The 17,646-nt window shown below is 38.5% G+C and overlaps 1 protein-coding gene across 1 annotated transcript in view; it reads left to right on the forward strand.

The window, feature by feature from the left end:
* Positions 1–17,646, forward strand: part of gsg1l (gsg1-like) — a 50,985-nt gene that overhangs the window by 16,017 nt on the left and 17,322 nt on the right. The window contains exon 2 of the mRNA XM_042505100.2: positions 3,373–3,420. Within this exon, the coding sequence (XP_042361034.1) occupies positions 3,373–3,420 (48 nt within the window). The remainder of the gene's footprint in view (positions 1–3,372; positions 3,421–17,646) is intronic.

Genomic DNA, 17,646 nt, shown 5'->3' on the forward strand with positions numbered 1-17,646 from the left:
ATGGACGATATGTCACCTACACGAGACATCTAGTAAGCTAAAGAACACTTTAAGACCAACAACAACAAAACCAGTAGCTATTAAGCAAGTCATTGCTGCATTTCCGTTTTTTGGGGGGGTGGGGGAGGGGGTTATGAGCAAACGTGGGTGCTATTTAGCGAGTTGTCACTATGTTTTTATTGAGGAGAGTTCCACAAAAAGCAGTTGTTTTATACGTTGTCATGTCTGCGTTTCCTGCCAGGATTGTGCCACAAAAAAAAACAAGGATTTTAAGCCAAAGGGGAATCTTTTCCGAACCATCCAGGTGTTTTTTGTGCTTAAACATAACTACAAGTTAACCCCAGCGTTGTTGAAACATAAAAATTTTAACATATCTGCTGCATGACAACATACAAATGCAACACGTCTGTTTGCAGAGAAGTACAGTAATAACAATTATTCTGTCGACAGCATTTATCTCAAAACTTAACACATGCAGGAATTTTTCTCATCTCTACCTTCCATCAATATGAACGCATCACTGCTTTGCACAAAAATTCATTGTATTGTACAAGCGCCAATAGATCTCAGTAAATTGTAACTCTCAAAGACATGGCATTGACAATAAGAAAGCAAAAAGGTTTTTGTATTTATTTTTGGTTGTTTTTTGTGATCATTTACAATCTGGTCAGTTTTCTGCTGCACTTTATTTCCAAAACCTCCTATTTTGTATATAGTTTTGAACTTGGCCACCAAAGACTCAAGTTTCAGTTCAAGTCTATTTTATCCTCTGAAACTAAATCATCCTCGGTATCCAGGAGACAAACAGAGTATCTTCATCTGTTGTTTGGCGGGGTAGGCTTGGGGTGGAGTGTGTATGGCAGTGTGAACCAGGCTGGTTATGGATTGGCCTGCCTGCTGCCTGTGACACCGCAGAGGCTGAGTTATGGCTCAGCCTGTGGTCGCTGATCTGTGACCTGCATGGTCCCACCGAGCTCTGATCAACTCTCTGCTGCCAGAGTGTGGCAGGAAAAATGGAACAAAAGCCACGTTGATAGTGCATTATGCAAAACACTTACTACATTAATGTAGGACTAAAAAGACCATAAAGCCACTATTAAATACAACTGTTGAGTTTGTTACAGGTGTGGGTAGGATAAGGTTTGATAAACCCACTAAATACTGATAAGTTTAAACAGAATGTGATAGCATTAATGCAAAAATAACTAAGAGGTAATTCTAATGTCTTGATAATTTTGTCACTAATGTTATTCACAACGGGATCTGCTGACACAGTTTTGCATGAAGCCCTAACCAGAGGATACAGGACACATTTCAGTTCTTTTTTTAAAAAGACACATCAAAGCAATCAACAATCAGCAGGAATTAAATTCCACCTGTGAGGAGTAGGGATGAAGATCCACAACACCAACAGCTGAATAATACACAAGAAAAAAAATGCCTGAAGAAATAAGAAATAACACACAAAGTGTCCAACAAAGCTAGCAGCCGTTGGCATTGTACGGTTCTGCAAACCACTGATATATTACATATGTACTTTTCATACATATTACATTATTTCTAAAGGGTCGTAGTATGTGTGTGTCATCAGGAGGGAATAGAGAATGGCATGACACATAGGTGAGATGCCTGCCAAGCAGCAAACCAGTGTTGGAGACCAACATACAAAAAAGCTGTTTTTTTAGCAACCTGTCGCTGTGTTTTCATCATACAGCATTCTCCTAGGATAAAAACTGAAGCCAAAGCAGAAGTGCCAAAACCTGCTGTTTGATGAATGACCACATGAGGCTGGATCCAAAACAGACTAAATCCCCATAATCTGCCATGTGAAAATGCCCAATTTTAAAGCAGAAATAAACATGTTTTCAGCCTGGTTTAAAAAATGGTTTTGGTCTCTATAGCTACTTTGAACATTCATGACAGCTGTATGGGTATGGATGATTTTTTGAATGATTCACTTGTCAACATATTATTAAGGCCAAAAGTTACACATATTTGATGGCAGGGCTGCTTGAGTGCCACCATCTGTATGTCAGATCCACCCCTCACTCCTCCACAGCTCCAGCCTCTTATCCAAATATGGTCACTTCTGGTTCCAAAAATCCAAGATAGCGGTGGCTCAAATGCCCAACTTGAGGCTTCAAAAGTCCACAAACCAATGGGTGATGTAACGGTAGCTACATCCATTATTTATACAGTCTATATGGTTTCAAACAGAATATAGTGCTAAGAAAAGAAGTTTTCTGCTGAGATAGTGCTACTGAAAACAGCAGGCAGCGTGTTTTTCTTTAACCGAGATTTCGCTGAATTTGCAGTAGAAATTATGCCAGTGAAACTATGTTATTTTAAGTCAAAATATAATACGTTTTTATGCCTTAACGTAACCAGACATTTACCACAGCATTGTCAAAACATAAATTTCAACATATCTGCTAAGTAATAACATACAAATTTAACAAATCAATAGTTTCCAGAAATGTGTCATGCAAATATTTATATTGCTGATGGGATTGAAAACCAGTGTCTAGCTGAGGCTCATGGGAAAAGTCATTAGTTCTGCAAGTGTTTGGTCACTAACCAAAGTATAAGAAACATTAAAATGTTGACCTGACGATGGTGCTAGATGAAAAGTCAGAGGATTTCCAAAGTGATTACAATTCATCTTTAGGAGAACATGCATGTCTGAACCACATGCCAACACAATACATACAGTTTTTGATACATTTCCTTCAAAACCACAAATGTGATCCTCATCGTGGCGTTGGAACAAAAGAAAATCCCCAAAGTCAGGTGGATTTGTCCTCTGGGGACCATGAATATAAAACTATAAATAGCAATCCATCCATTAGTTGTTGAGGTATTTCTATTTGGAACCAAGTGATGGACCAAAGAAATCACTGCTGTGGGGGGGGGCAAATTCTATCATCCTGTGGCATCATGGCTGATGGTTTTGTCATATAATGTCAGCAAAGGTGATGCAAATTCCTTCCTGCTGGCAGAATATTACAACGTAGTGTGTTGCTACTGGAATACCAACCAAGTCAATGACTCATTGTGTCACTGTTTGCTGGCCTGACACATTATTAGTTTGTATTATCGTTTTCATGCACTGACACTAACGCTCATTTTATCCCTTTCTTTCCACCTTGTGCGTTATTTTTCATCCCTTCATCCTTTTCTCCTTCTCATTAATCATCTCATTCCTTGCATTCCTTCCTCTCCTCCCCTCCCTCCCTTTCTCATCTCCTCTCTGCTTCATTCCCAGCTTATTTCACCTTGTGCTCTTCACCTCTTTTCCTCTTTACATCCCTCTCTTCCGCTCCCCATTCATCTCCTCTTCCTTCCCTCCCTCCCCTCTCTTCTCTCTCTCAGGTGAGAAGTGTCGGAGCTTCATTGATCTGGCCCCGGCGTCGGAGAGGGGTGAGTAATGACCGTCATTAGGCATCGCCGCCACTCCCTGCTGCTCCCCACCTGTTTGTTGGGCCCAGGGAAAACCATAGAAAAAAAACAAAAGAAATACACATCTCTTTATTGGGCTCTTTTGCATTTGTTAGGAAGCTTATTTTCATCTGCATTTAACACTCTTCAGACACATTTACCTGCAGAGGAGAATATGCAATTTTTAAAGTCATAATTCATAAAAAGATTTCTTTGGAAATCTCTCATCTACTGGTTCACCCCAAACCTCTACTTATACTTACAATATACACTCTAACAATTCAAAAATATATAAATGTAGACATAGTTTTCTGATAAATTTGTGCTAGTCATCTTATTCAAGTACAATGAGACAATTCATGCTGCAGCAGTGGGTACTTTTGTGTCAGGCTGTAAGAAGGACATCTAATCGTAAAGAAACAGTGTGACATGTCCTTAATGTAAATGAAATCAAGGTCATCTCTAATGACTTCAGAGCATGAGTGCCAAAACAAGAAGTGACAGTTAAGGGTGAAGCTTAAAGTAAAAACATGAATTATTTTAATGACAGATTGTGGTTTGGTTTCTTGGTGAAGACCAGTAAAAGACGGTGGTCATGATACGGTGGTTATTCGCGTTCATTGACGGACAGCAGTCTTAATCTGCTTATAATTTGCTGTTGCGAGGTAAAGGTAAAAAAGGTGATTTTCTCAACAAGTCTTCCAAAATAAATCACAATATGAATCATTTGTAACCTTCATGTCGACACATGAAAGTGTTTTCTCATGTGACGTCTTTGCCCCCAAAAGTTGCTCATTAATCCATTTTATGATGAACACACTAAGATTCAGTTTGGTTTCGGAACAAAAATGACTCGGTAAAGCAAATTTTGTGGTTTGCATAAAAATAAGAACTTTGTTAAGGTTGGGGTACCTTCATATTTAAAATATTAAAAATGTTGGGGTTAAAGAACGATGTCAGCCCTGGTTAAAAGAAATCATTGTTGGTCCATTGACGGTTGGTAAGGCCAGATTCATACTAGCTTTCCCGCATTCTTGAACAGTATTGTGCACCTGCTTGCCTGTGTACTATGCTTGTTAATGACATAACAGATGATTATTTTTAAGATACAGAAGGTTACAAAAGGGGTGTGAAAGGCAAAATCAAAAGAGTTGCTGTTGACCCGGCCCCTTTACGGCCCTGACACACCAAATTGACGGTTGATCAGTGTTGAGCTGTTAGCATTTGTCACCCTTGTTTTTGCTGTGTGTCCTGCACCATTAGCATCAGTTCGCCCCTTTTTTTTTTTATTTTTGACTGATTCAGCATGTTGAATTGGTGTCGGAGCTGGCAGAGCCCATCAGTAAGTGAATCACTCTACTTGCCAGTTTACCTCAGCGCGTTAAAAGAGAAACAAAGGTCAGGAAAGCAAACAAACGACTAAAGTCAAGAGGGCGTGAGATCAATACAAACTTGTTATGTTAGGCAAGATTATGTTTTTAGCCATTGAGCTCTAGCAAATTTGTAATTTTTTGTGTTGCTAGCTCATGAGAAAATATACTTCATATCAGGTTGTGTTGTTAATGTGCTAACTGGCATCTTGAATCCACCCTGTCAGTCTTCTGGTTTCCCTGACTTAATGACAAAGACAAAGCTCCGAAGTTCCTGTGTGAGATATTTACGGATGTATTTTGTGTTGTAGAACAAAACATGAAAGTCTCTCGAGCTTGTGTTAATCACACACCTTTTTTCAGGCATCTAACCAAAAACACATTCAAAAAACTCATTGGCTTCAGACGAGGGAACCAGAGGTGCTGAAATGCTAACAGATTTGAGTTTTAGGACTCATTTTTGGGGTACTCTTTGTTCTCATGTAATCTTTTATCTGTTATTAGAAATTTGGTTTTAGATGCTCTTTTTTTCAACTAGCACTTTATTTGCAGCATCCTGGGGCCTTCATTTAGGTTATATTGACGGAGGAGGAAGCAGAAAGAAAGTGACATGTATTAATTGATATGAAGCAAGCTCAGTCTTTTCTAGTGTGTTGTCAGTTTTGATTTATGGAAGTTATAGGACCCTGCACTCATAAAAATGAAGATGACGCCTTGTGTTCATATTGAAATTTAAGTAAATCTCAAGCCAATTTCCCAGACAGAAGAAAATCACTGTATTTTTCCATCAGGACGTATCTTTTCAGAGGAGCACATCTTCATTCCATCATCTTTAATTGCTGATATTATGTTACCTTCGTGAATGACCTGATTTCCTCTCAGGAAGCTGTGTTCACATGTTGCTCTTATATTTAATCAGTTTTCCTTTTTTAAACCATAACAAATCAGAAGGTCTTCATTTTCAAAGTATCATATTCATCTTTATCGCTAACGTTATCTTGTTGTCTTAATTAATGTTTCAAGAAACTGTTTTCTTTGTCCTTTGTTTCAACTTTTCTTTATTTGTTTTTTAATATGATCCTTATGAAAAACAGAGAGAATATATCTCCATGTATGAGGAGCTGGATAATGAGTTACCTCTCAGTTACCTCCTACAGATTCTTCCTAACTGCAGATGAGAGCAGGTTATTTCTAACACGTGGTGTTTATATCCTGCAGCTCATAAAAGGAATATTTGAGCGTCCAGAAGAAAGGGAATATTTTGGTGCATGTGGGCGTAGCCTCTAATTCGCTGTTTCATGCAGAGCCGGTAGTTAATAATGGAAGTTCTCTGAAGGTTTCATCTGTTAATGCCATCTGGAAGAAGAGCAAGAGTGTTTTGCACAGAGCAGTGGTGGATGATATGATGTATCGAGTGGAGCGACCTTGCTTCTCACACAAGGATACAATATGTTAATCGGCCTTCCTTTGAGCCCTACATGCTCACTGCTGTGTTTTATAACACACAGCTGCTCCTCAGTCAGATCCAAGATCGTTCTTAATGAAAACTGAAACAAAAAACAAAAAAATCCAATTTGATTAGAGGGAAACACTCAAAGAGTCAGGGTCATAGCCAGGCTTTTAGAAATATGCTGTCATGACTGCAGAGTCCCCCAGCAGAGTCAGACCCACCTGAGAAACACGTGACTAACCACCAACTCAACTCTGTATCATGTTCTCAGTATTTAAAATACCAGTAAATAGTACTCGGATTTATTAATTCAAACGTTCAATTACAGTTTCTGTACATTTTATTTCCCTGGTCACTGCCAGCATCAGTATATGTCTCTAATAGACTAAATTATACCTGTTTTACTTAGTTGTCTGCCCTTAAGTCAAATTTTAAACCTTCATTAAGAGATTTATGCCCCCTTGGAGGCAGCCAACCTAATCGCCTGAAAAAAGTTTTTTTTGTTGTACATTTTATTTTAACCAAGGATACGTTACTATTGTACATTATCATGCAACAAATATATTGACACTTTATGTACAATGCTAGTGTATTAAGGTTTAGACACAAAAATCCCTTGGTTATGGTTAAGGAAGGATAATGTTTTGATTTAAAATTGCCATTTTGGGGGGCATAATCCCCACTTGAAAGGCAGTAATATTTCTTTAAAAAAAAAAAACAACCAGTTTTCCTGGCATTATCACTAGAAACAGCAATGGCTCACTAAAAAACAAAGAAAAGAAAAGCCAGAAACTCAGCAATGACTTACTAAAATTGTTTTTGTTGTGGTTGGTCTTGAACAGTTGTCTGTTGTCAAGCCGTCCACCATTCTATCGACCTCCAGATGACAGAGCCACGTCACATATCTTGGTAAAAAACAACCACTTCACCTGGCACTATCCCGGCAGGAAATGCAAATTTTAAGAAGTAAACATTCATTTTTCGGTTGCCACTCAGTGATGGGTCACAAAAAACAACCACATTTGGAGGCTAAAAAACCCACTGGAAGACGTACTGATGAATCACCAAAAAAAACCAATCAGTTTTGTTCTTCCTTGGTCTTGAACATTGGTCTGCAGTCTCTTTAGAAATGCTTATATGACAGGTATAAAACGTGCAAATGTAACATATTGGTTTTGCAAAAACAAACAATGCCAGCGTTTTATTCTGGCAACTTCGCTGAGGCAGAACCCCTTATATCAACTCATAAAGTTCTCAGTGTGGTAAATATTTTAGCAGTTGCCTACTTACACAGCAGATGCAGAGCAACATGATTATCCCAGTGGTGTTTATATCCACCTGATGAATCTCTTTTAGCTCTGATTATGGGCTCTACCAACCGCAGCGGGAAATATCTAGCTCTTCAGCTGTAAAATGCTCCACTATGTTCACCAGCTTGTCTCTTACTGTGTGTCTGCTGTTTGCTGCAGAGCAGGAAGTGTACAAGGGTTTTATTGCTGAAGACTTGTGTCTACTGCTGCTGGAAGTGTTGATCAGAGTGGTGAGGCTGAGCCACAATAGTAAATGTGCTGTAAAGCCAAAACAATGAGCTAAAGGATGTTGTAAAGCTCTGTAGAGATGTGGAAAGTCAAGTCAGTCAGGAGATTTATCACTCCACCCTTCACAGTGTGCTTTGTCATTTGATCCACTGTTAAAATAGATAATGATAAGTGCTGCTTTAAGATATATAGTGTGAAAATAGAGTCACTGAGTGATCATAGGATGTCTGTTTGTGTTCACCAAATTCATAGAAAATGTTTGAAAATGCTTTAATTTCATTTGGATCTGCACCAAAATTTGCAAATCTTAAAATGCACATGCAAACAAGTCACTTTTCCCCTGGCTTTTCTTTTCACCAAACTTTGATTAAATTTGAATGCAGGTATTAAAAACTCCTGCAGAAAAACAAACAAGAAAGCAGAAAGCAGAGCCTCTCTGGCAAATATAATTAAAGAAAACCAGACGAAAAACTTTTAAGAACTAAAACTAGGATGAAGAGATTATCAGGTAATCCCAAATTAAACTAAAGATCCATCCATCCATTGTGGAGCGACGGCATGGGAGACAAAGTGTTGTCTGGTAGTCACGTTTGTGCACTTGTGAACTAAAGGTGAAAAGAAGCTCTGAAAACTTTTCTGTAAATAAAATTCAATTAGAAACAGTCTAATATTAAATCAGCTTGTATCTGATCTGTTGTTTAATTTAGAGCTAATACGATTAGCTAATTAATCAGTGGAAGGAATATTAATCTGACAGTTTGAAGAACCTCTTAATGGTTTTCTTTCTCTCTCATTTATCAAGTGTGCTCCTTTCCTCTGTTTCATATTAGTGCAAATTGAATGAGTTTTTATAACTGGCTGAAATTGACCAATTTGAGGAGTTTCAGTTCGTGCTCAGAGAACTTTTAATGGACACATTAGCTTTTTATTTGACATTTCTCTGAAAGTAAATCCTTTAAGTGATCCCAAAATTAAGTAAAATATTTAAAAGTAGTGACATAAATCATTAGTTGGAGCCTTCATTTAATTCACCACAAATTATTTAAGTATATTAAACTGACTACTGATTTAATATTTAATCCTAAATCAAGCATTCAATCAATTAATCAATAATCTTGTCATTGAGGTTCCCTGTGGGTCTAAATCTTAATAAAACTGGGTTCTCGTCATGGAAATGTTTTGTAAGATGGTGTCAAGAGTGTAGAGGAGACAGAAACTGTTGACACCATTCACACACACACACACACACACACACACACACACACACACACACACACCGAGAGTAATTAAAGATGTAATTATTTGAGATGAGGCTCGGTCTGATGAGCTCCTTCCTTCCTGTTATCAGTTGCTCAAAGCGTGTTTTATTTACTGTTTAATGAAGTCTCACTCTGCTCCTCTGTCTACTGATACATATTCAATATGAACAGAAATGGGAGAAAATGATTTTGGTCAATATTGTTGCACCGTGAGTTTCCCTGAAAGGAAAGTTTCCCTCTTGAATTTGTTTTCATCGACTGGTTGGAAATTGAAGCTGCAGCCAACCAGAAACCGGAGAGTGAGGTTGGTGTATCAAAGCGATACTTGGAAAAAAAAAAAATCTGATTATTAAGGGGCCGTTTACATGGTAACGGTTCTTACATGAAATGTTAAGCTTTTGTTGCGGTTTGGCCTTTCATTCACACGACAGCGGTATTTTGGGAGCCTGAAAACACAAACTTATTAAACCTGGCTTCAGATTGCAATTCTTTGAAAAGGCAACCCCTTCTGTGCTGTGTCAATACAAAGTTACACCGCCAACTTTTGGCCTGGCATGCACACTACAGTGTTTTTGGTTTGTTTTGTGGATCCGTGCACACGGGGATCGCTCTCACATTATTATATGAATGTAGAGGTTTTTTTTTTAAATTCAAAGGAACAACATTTCTGTTTTTAGTAGCGCACTTCTCGTCCAAATCTTGGCCTATAAGACTCCTTGACAATCAGAGGCGTAAAATATGTAATTCATTTAACTTTTAGGGTTTATACCAAGATGTCCTGCAGGTCATACTCTTTTATATTAAATTTCCTTTTGTTTCGTATAAGGTGAATGTTACACACAATGACAATGCTACAGGCTGCATTCACCAAAAAAAGGTCATATAGGTCGGGTATGCAAAAAACTTATTGCGAGCAATGTAATTGTATTGTCTGTATTGTAAGGCAGCGCCCTCTAGAGATGGTAGTAATTATTACTGGAGCAAAGGACGAAGTGACATGTAATGTAAAAAAGCAATCCTTCAGGACCAGCGCCAAGTTTTGAGGCTAATTTTTCTTGATGGCCAAAAGTGGATTTACATCGCCCATGTTTGTCACGTGATGACATGGGGCCCTAAAATACTTTCCTATAGACTTGCATTGTAAAAGAGATGTCTATGAATCAGTTGATACAGTCATTTTAGTACCACTACCCCACAAAATGACATTTCACTACTGGGATTTGTTCCAAAATTTATTAGTGTATTGGTGACCGTTTCATAACCTTAAGGACGTGTTAAGAACTGAGATCGATATTTGTCATTTTTGAAAAGAGTGGTAATCTACTTATTCTAGGTCTGAGGGAGTGTTGTAATGCTAACATGATGATTTTAGCAGTTACGATGATCACTGTCTGAGATAGATTCTCTAGATTCTTTCCTTTTCCAAGGAAATATGTTGCCATAGTCTGTTATAGAGGATAGGAAAGTACACATGAATACATCATACATCACTGCCTAACTACATACAAAACACACGTTTATACACACAACTCTACACGCAGCACTGACACACATGACATTTACCGGTGTGTTTTGTTGAGTGATGATGGCAGAGGGGACAAAACTCCTGCCACTGCGGGCCTGTTTTCAGGCCAGAGATCTGTATCTGCAACCAGATGAAGGCGGTGTGAAAATTGGGTTGAGGGGTTGTGTGCTACATGGCGTGTGCTCTGCATGCAATGGCGTTGCTGTTAAGGTCTGACAGGTTGGGAGGCTAATAATTTTGGAGGTATTGTGTGTGATGTGTATGAGTTTGTTCCCGTTAGAGGCACTTGTCATGGTGAAGGAGCAGTAGGGGGTTGAAAAGTTTAGCATGTTAGCATGGAAATATGAGCTAATTTAGCTGTAAACACAAAATACAGTTGAGACTGATGGAAATGTCATAAGTTTTGCATGTATTTGGTCATAAACCAAAATGTTTGACAAATCGTCACCTTGGAATTATAAGGTTCTATATGACCTTATCTGAGTTATTTTTATCTTCGTATTTTACTTATTAACATTATGTGAGGTGGTTTTTGTTTGTTTTATAAGTTGTATTTGGACTTTGTATTTAAAAAAACAAAAGAGTGTCTTGTTTGCAATTTGGAATGCAAAAACTTTGGAGCACAATATCTCAAAACCACTCCACCACTCCTTCAAATGACAAACACCAAATTACTGTCTTCTTTATGCTTCACATACACCTGTAATGTCCGAAAACAACCCCACCTCCATTGACAATACCACTCCCCTCTTCCTTACCTGTTATTGTAGAAGGAAGCATTTCACATAGATTTCATCTCCCTGATGTTGGGTTGTGTCACTTTACGTCCCGTCACTTTACGTCCTGTCACTTTACGTCCTGTCACTTTACGTCCGGTGACATCACTTTACTTCCCGTGACGTGACGTCATGTATTTACAAGTTACGTCAAAAGTAACCCATAAAAAAATTACCTTTTTTTGAAAACTAACCATGATCTTTTTGATCTACTAAACCTAACCAACAGGGGCTAAAGGATGCCTTGAGCGTCATTGTCAGACAACGATGGCACCAAAGACAGAGTTATAAATTTTTTACCGATTGATGGCCTGAATGAAAAGCCGGAGGATCACCAAAGTTATTCCAACTCATCTTGAAGGAAACATGACTGTGTGAACCACATTTCATCACACTCCATCCAGTTGTTGTTGAGATATTACAGTCCGAACAGCCTGACGTTGCCTTCCACTGACTCATGCCGGCGGCAGAACATATTGTTCTATAAAGAAAACAACACCATGAGGAAACTCTGCCCAGTTTACTTGGTGTTTGTCATCCTGAAGGTTTCAGCTGCTGAGAGGCTGCAAGTTCTGAGTTTCTCCTTCAGATGATCTGAAGCCATCACATTAATTTAGCACCTTGACACCGTAAAGTGGTTAGTGCTGCTTTTATCACCGATGCCCCCCTGAGATTTCTGCTCATCGTCTTACTCCTCTCTGTTCTCCTTTCCTCTTTCTCTTTTCTGTTTTTCTGTGGTTTCTTCTGCTCTCAGTCTTTAGCTTGCTTCAAGTTTTTTATATCATTAAACTGAATGTCAACTTTCTAAAGATTATGCCTGTTTCAGACCCATCACTGCTCCCTCTGAGTGTCTGTCCACTTCCATCAGGAAGTCTGTTGACATGTATTCATGGCCTCATAGGAAACACTGTATGTATGAGCTTTCTACGGGAAGTCAGTGTACATCCCAGCTAACATAGGTGTATATTTGTGGGGGAGACAGACACAGAGCATATGTCATAACATAAGAGTAGCGGAGGACATTTGTTTTTGACAAATTGAAGACAATTACTCCATAGATTGATGCAGAAAAGGCACAAAATAGTGAAAAAGAATTCACCAGAAGGCAGGAATTTCAGTGTTTGATGCTCAAAATGTTCTGGGCAGGACCTCCAAATATATGTCCCCCTCCAATGTTGAAATGAATACTGAGCCTTAGCCAGCTTTAAAATAATAATAATAATAATAATTTGCAATGGATTGTACATTCAGACATTCCAGCAAATATTAATGTGCTACAAGATAAAAACAACAGCATAAAAAATCAGATAAAAACAACAAAAACAAAAGCATATTTACAAATAAAATAAAAAAAAGTAGAATAAAAGCAGAAAAGCAACTGGAGCAGCCAGCAAGGAGTCACTTAAAAGTCATAAGTTTTGCTAAAAAGGAATGTTTTGAGTCCTTATATAAGCTCTTATTTGAGCTTTTATATGGTGAATACTGTCCTTTAACTGTCTACTGTTGTTAAATCCAATACTTTGGCCAAATTGAAATTCTTGTAACGCCACAGTGACTTTCTGTTTACAACGTTGATTGCCTTTGATTGCATGGCTCTGCAGAGGATTCTTAACAACCAGTTCACACATTACCAAAGTCTTTACAAGATAAGACATTTCTTAAATTTTAATGACGCAGGCTAATTAAATCACTAATTTGAAACAAGTTAGTCGTTGCTAGGAATTTAGGAAGAACTTAACACACAAACTGAATCCAGAGATGCATTTACCTCCTGTTACATGCCTCTAATGATAGAAAATTTTGCAATTTAAAACTGAAATACTCAGATAGGAAGCTGTGGCTCTGCCCATGTGTATTAATGTTTTTAATTTGGTTTCTACTTTACGTATTTTTAATGTAAACCCTGCAGACATCACATATCATCTGCTACTGGTCTGCCTATTGTTGCTAGAATTAAAACACAACCTAACAAAGCTGCACAAGCCTGAAGCAGTCTCCTGATGCTATTCTCTAAATCGTCTTTTGCCATTGCTTTCAATTAAACTTTTGGCTCTACCCTTATGTTTTTTTTTAATTTTGCCATTATAATGTTATTTCAGTCAATGTCTTTTGGAAAACACTTTGAATGCAGCAATAAGGTTGCTTTTGCCTGCCTGGAGAGAAGTGTGACACAAAATTAGCGACCAATTTTGGCTGTTCAGGGATCCCATAGCTCCCCCTAACTCACTGATGTTCAAATTGAAAACTCAGCCTGGAGGTCGTACGGAGCCACAGAGCAGATAATCCTGTTAAATTCTGTGTTGTGAGCCTCAACGATTCAAGAGAAGCTTCTGCCTTTTAGAAATTCTAAATTTGCAGAGCCGTGTGACTTGTGGTGGTGAGAGTGGACCCTCAGGGCTGCTTCGGTTACAGGATGACAACTCCTCTCTGCTTTAAAAATGTTCACATTTCCGGAGCGTGTAAAAGTACAGTAGGGTTGTAAAACTTGTTCATCATCCTGCATAATGTCTCTCTCTGCTCTGATGGGATTTCATTTTTTCTTTCGGTCTACAGCACTGTATTACCAGAGGGCAATGTCGACACAGTAAAGAGTTAATCAGTGTGTGTCAAACAAGTAGGCGTTGATATCAAACACATGCTCCCGTCCCCAATCAGAAACAAATACTTCACCTTGTTTTGAGCTTTAAGTGTCATGTCCTACCTGCAGAGGAGAGACCGTATCGTTATCCTCCAAAGATCCACCTGAGTTTCATCAGTATTTTGTGGATAACTGAATACCAGATAAATATATGAAGACAGAACAAAGGGACAATTCAATGTCCCACCCTCAGTTTGTGCCTGGAGGACAAAACTACGACAAAAATGGAAATCTAATATTCACATTGTTCTAGGAGAGGACCAGGACTGAAGGTCGGCACAGACATTTTCTTTTTCAGCAAAATGTAATTAAAGTGTAGTTGTAGCCTGCTTGTCAAAGACGGCCCTGAGAAATATTCTGTGCAGCCCCTGATCATGACATAACAGGGAAAGAGTGCATTCCATTTTATTCATCCATGGTCCATTTCAGTACTTTTAAATATTTACATATCACACACTACTTAATAAATGTGTCAAACTGTGCCCCCTGAACAAGCATCTGTCAGGTTAGGGATGACAACTTGTAGAAAGCTACTGGTTGCACGACAAGCAACTAGTGGCACCTTGTGAGTGTCACATAAATCCCATTTGGTGATCAGTGTTGGTGCTGGTAGCTAAAGTTAGCAATTCTGGTGCACAACTCGCTACTGCATTTTGCTGGGTGGCCTGCATTCATATGCAGTCTCCCTAATGTGGCAGTCGGTCATCAAAAGTTTGAGAACACCTGACTTAATGGCCCAGTGTGGCAAATATAGTTGCATCTAGCATGAAGTTGAGAACTGATGAACTTCTCCCATGTGCCAAATATGCAGGAGAATTGTGGTGGCTAAGGCAAATATGCAATGGCCCTATTCAGAGCCAGTGTTTGGTTTGTCTATTCTGAGCTACTGTAGAAACATCATGTGGGAGAGGACCTATTAACTACTTCTAAAGGTACTGACACACCAAACTGACACAAGAGAGCTAGCGGTGACTGTGATGCCTATGTCTCGGCCAGTATGTTGCACATGAACACACTGCAAAGACTACAAGCAATGGCCAACTAGAATATACGTTCTGTGCCTGCATGAGAGGAAATAACCCTTTATACCAGCAGACAGCAGTTGCCTGTAATCATCTTTCAAAAAGGGAAACTGGAAAACCATCATGTGACCTTTGTTTGCTTTTCTCATCTCCATTTGAGCTAAACTGCCAATCAGAGTAATATCACTCACCCACAGGCTTTGCCATCTCTAATGCTGATTCAATGGCCTGAAATGGCTGCAAAAAAAGATGCCTACGATGACAAGGGCCAATGGTGTGGGACACACAACAAAAACCAGGTCAAGAACAGCCCAACATTAACTGATTATCAACCATTGGCTTGGTATTTCCAGGCCTTATAATGAAAACACCATATTTATTTTCGGGTGATTATCTACGAAAATATAGTTAGGAGTAGTATGTCCCAGTTCGGCCAATGCATACCCCTAAATCCCACACACTGGACCTTTTGAGTATGAAAAGTAAAGTATTCATTGTGCAGTAAATCATTCAGACAAGTCTTCCAACTAACACAACCAAATAGGTTGTTTGTTTGTATCCTCTATGATCCACAGAAGAGTTTCTTACTACTGCCCTTACACTGCAGGAGGTAAACACATCATCATGCTCAAAGGACAGAATAGGTCCTATTTGACTGTTTACAGTTGCATTTTTAAGCATATGGTTAACGTTATGAAGCAGTCACAACTTGGTTAGATTTAGAGAAAAGATCTGGGTTTTGGTTGAAATAAGTATGTTTGTTACTGCATGATGTATGAGTTTTTACATATGTCAAAGGCACTCTCTGTATTAGTGAGACTAGACTCAATTTAATCACTGGTTGTGGCAATTTGAACCTGAAAAAAAGACTGCAAATGTGAGTATCAAACGTTAAAAGTTGGCATCGCACGCAGCATCACATTCTTTGATTGCATATTCCCTGATCCCAGGGTAGAAACCAGAACTCTGCTTATTTCAGATATGTTTTATTTAGGTTCGGAGCTCATGATAAGACCTCTTTACACACTGATGCATTGAGAAGTTTGTCATTAATCATTTTTTAAATGATAAAAGAGCTTTGTGTTACTGTTTCTAAAGTATTTATGTTACACTGTGTTCAATGTTGTGATGCACTGCTGAGCTACAGGTGAGCCAGCTTCATCGGAGCGTACTGTGTTTTTCCTGTAATTTGACAAATGACCTCCTTCAGTCTAAACAATATGCCCCCTCTATCCTGTCTCTGTCTGAAATCATCAGCACAGACACATCTCGCCTCATGGTTCTTCAGCAGGGTCTCTGTGGTTTTCCTCCCTGAGTGCCGAGCAGAAAAAGCCTCAGATGTTTGACAAGTTGAAACCCTGACCTCCAGAGTCCAGGAGCTCTTTCAACAAAACTTTTTGTTTCTTTTTCGTGAACTTCTGTATCAATGTGCATTTCTGAGAGAGTGACACAGAGCAGAAAGAGCAAAAAGGCAAAAAATATAGTCGGAATAAGAGGAGCGCTATCCCACAAGTCATTGCTGCATTCAGTTTGATGTATTTCCTCTTCTGACACCAACCCCAGTCTTTTTGTGTCATCTGAAAGACAACGCCTGCTTCAAACAGACTTCTACTTAAGAATGTGTTCACTTTAAAGTAATGCTGAAAATTGTTTTTAATTTGCATTGCGACAATTCCTGCAGTGATCTCAAATGATAATTTCCAGAGAATGGGAAAACAATTGTAAATGCTTGTATAATAGGCATAAAGATAGCATTTTAAACCAAAAGGTGCATAAAATGAAGGCAAGTGTCAAAATAATTCCTTTAGCTCTATTTGATACCTTCACATTTGACCATAAATGTACAAGAAGCTGCATTTATTGTGAAAGAACCTCTGGGTCAGCAAAAAAAACCGTCATAATTGGCCGTTCACTATTTACTGTTGCTACACCTGTCAAGCTCCCCATTCACATGCCGTTTACAAGGATGATTTAGCAAAATCCTAAGCTACAGTAGGTCTTTGTGTGCTCGCAGAAGTCAACAGAAGCAGCTTCTTGTTTCTAATCAGCAGTGCATTTGATCAGCTAAAGTTAGCTAGCTAATTAAAACAGTCATTAGAAGCATTCATTTGTCCCTCTGTCCATTAAACTGATCAATGGGAAACTCCTGGAGGAAAGACAGAAGGGTGAGGGGACAGATAACTGAAGGTTTTTATCGATGTTGTTAACATTTTAAGTGAGACATGTTGGTTTCCTTGTAATTTATGTACTAAGGAGTGCATGTTGTGAAATGTAGCCTATGTTAGGGATGGTCAGCTTGCTTTTCCCGGGGGCCACTTTTGCAAAATGGTAGGCTTAACAAATTAATAATATTTATCAGTTAAAATGAATAAACATAAAATGGCCACATCTCATCTTTCTTTTAAATTTCCTGACTTACTAAGTTAAAGGATCTGAGGATGTTCAGGGGTTAGCAAAGACGTCTCTGTTGGGGAGCCTTCCCCAGCACTTTTATTTATTTATTTATTTATTTATATATTTATTTATTTATTTTTAACAAGCTTATGTTTGATGTTTTTTTTTTTATGCACTCCGGCAGCAAAACCAAAAAGAAAAGAGAGAAAAAAAAATCCCAGTTTGAATCAATTTAT

The sequence above is a fragment of the Plectropomus leopardus genome, chromosome 18 (genome assembly GCF_026936395.1).
Source record: "Plectropomus leopardus strain MGB_pleo_1.0 chromosome 18, ASM2693639v1, whole genome shotgun sequence".
Lineage (NCBI taxonomy): Eukaryota > Metazoa > Chordata > Actinopteri > Perciformes > Serranidae > Plectropomus > Plectropomus leopardus.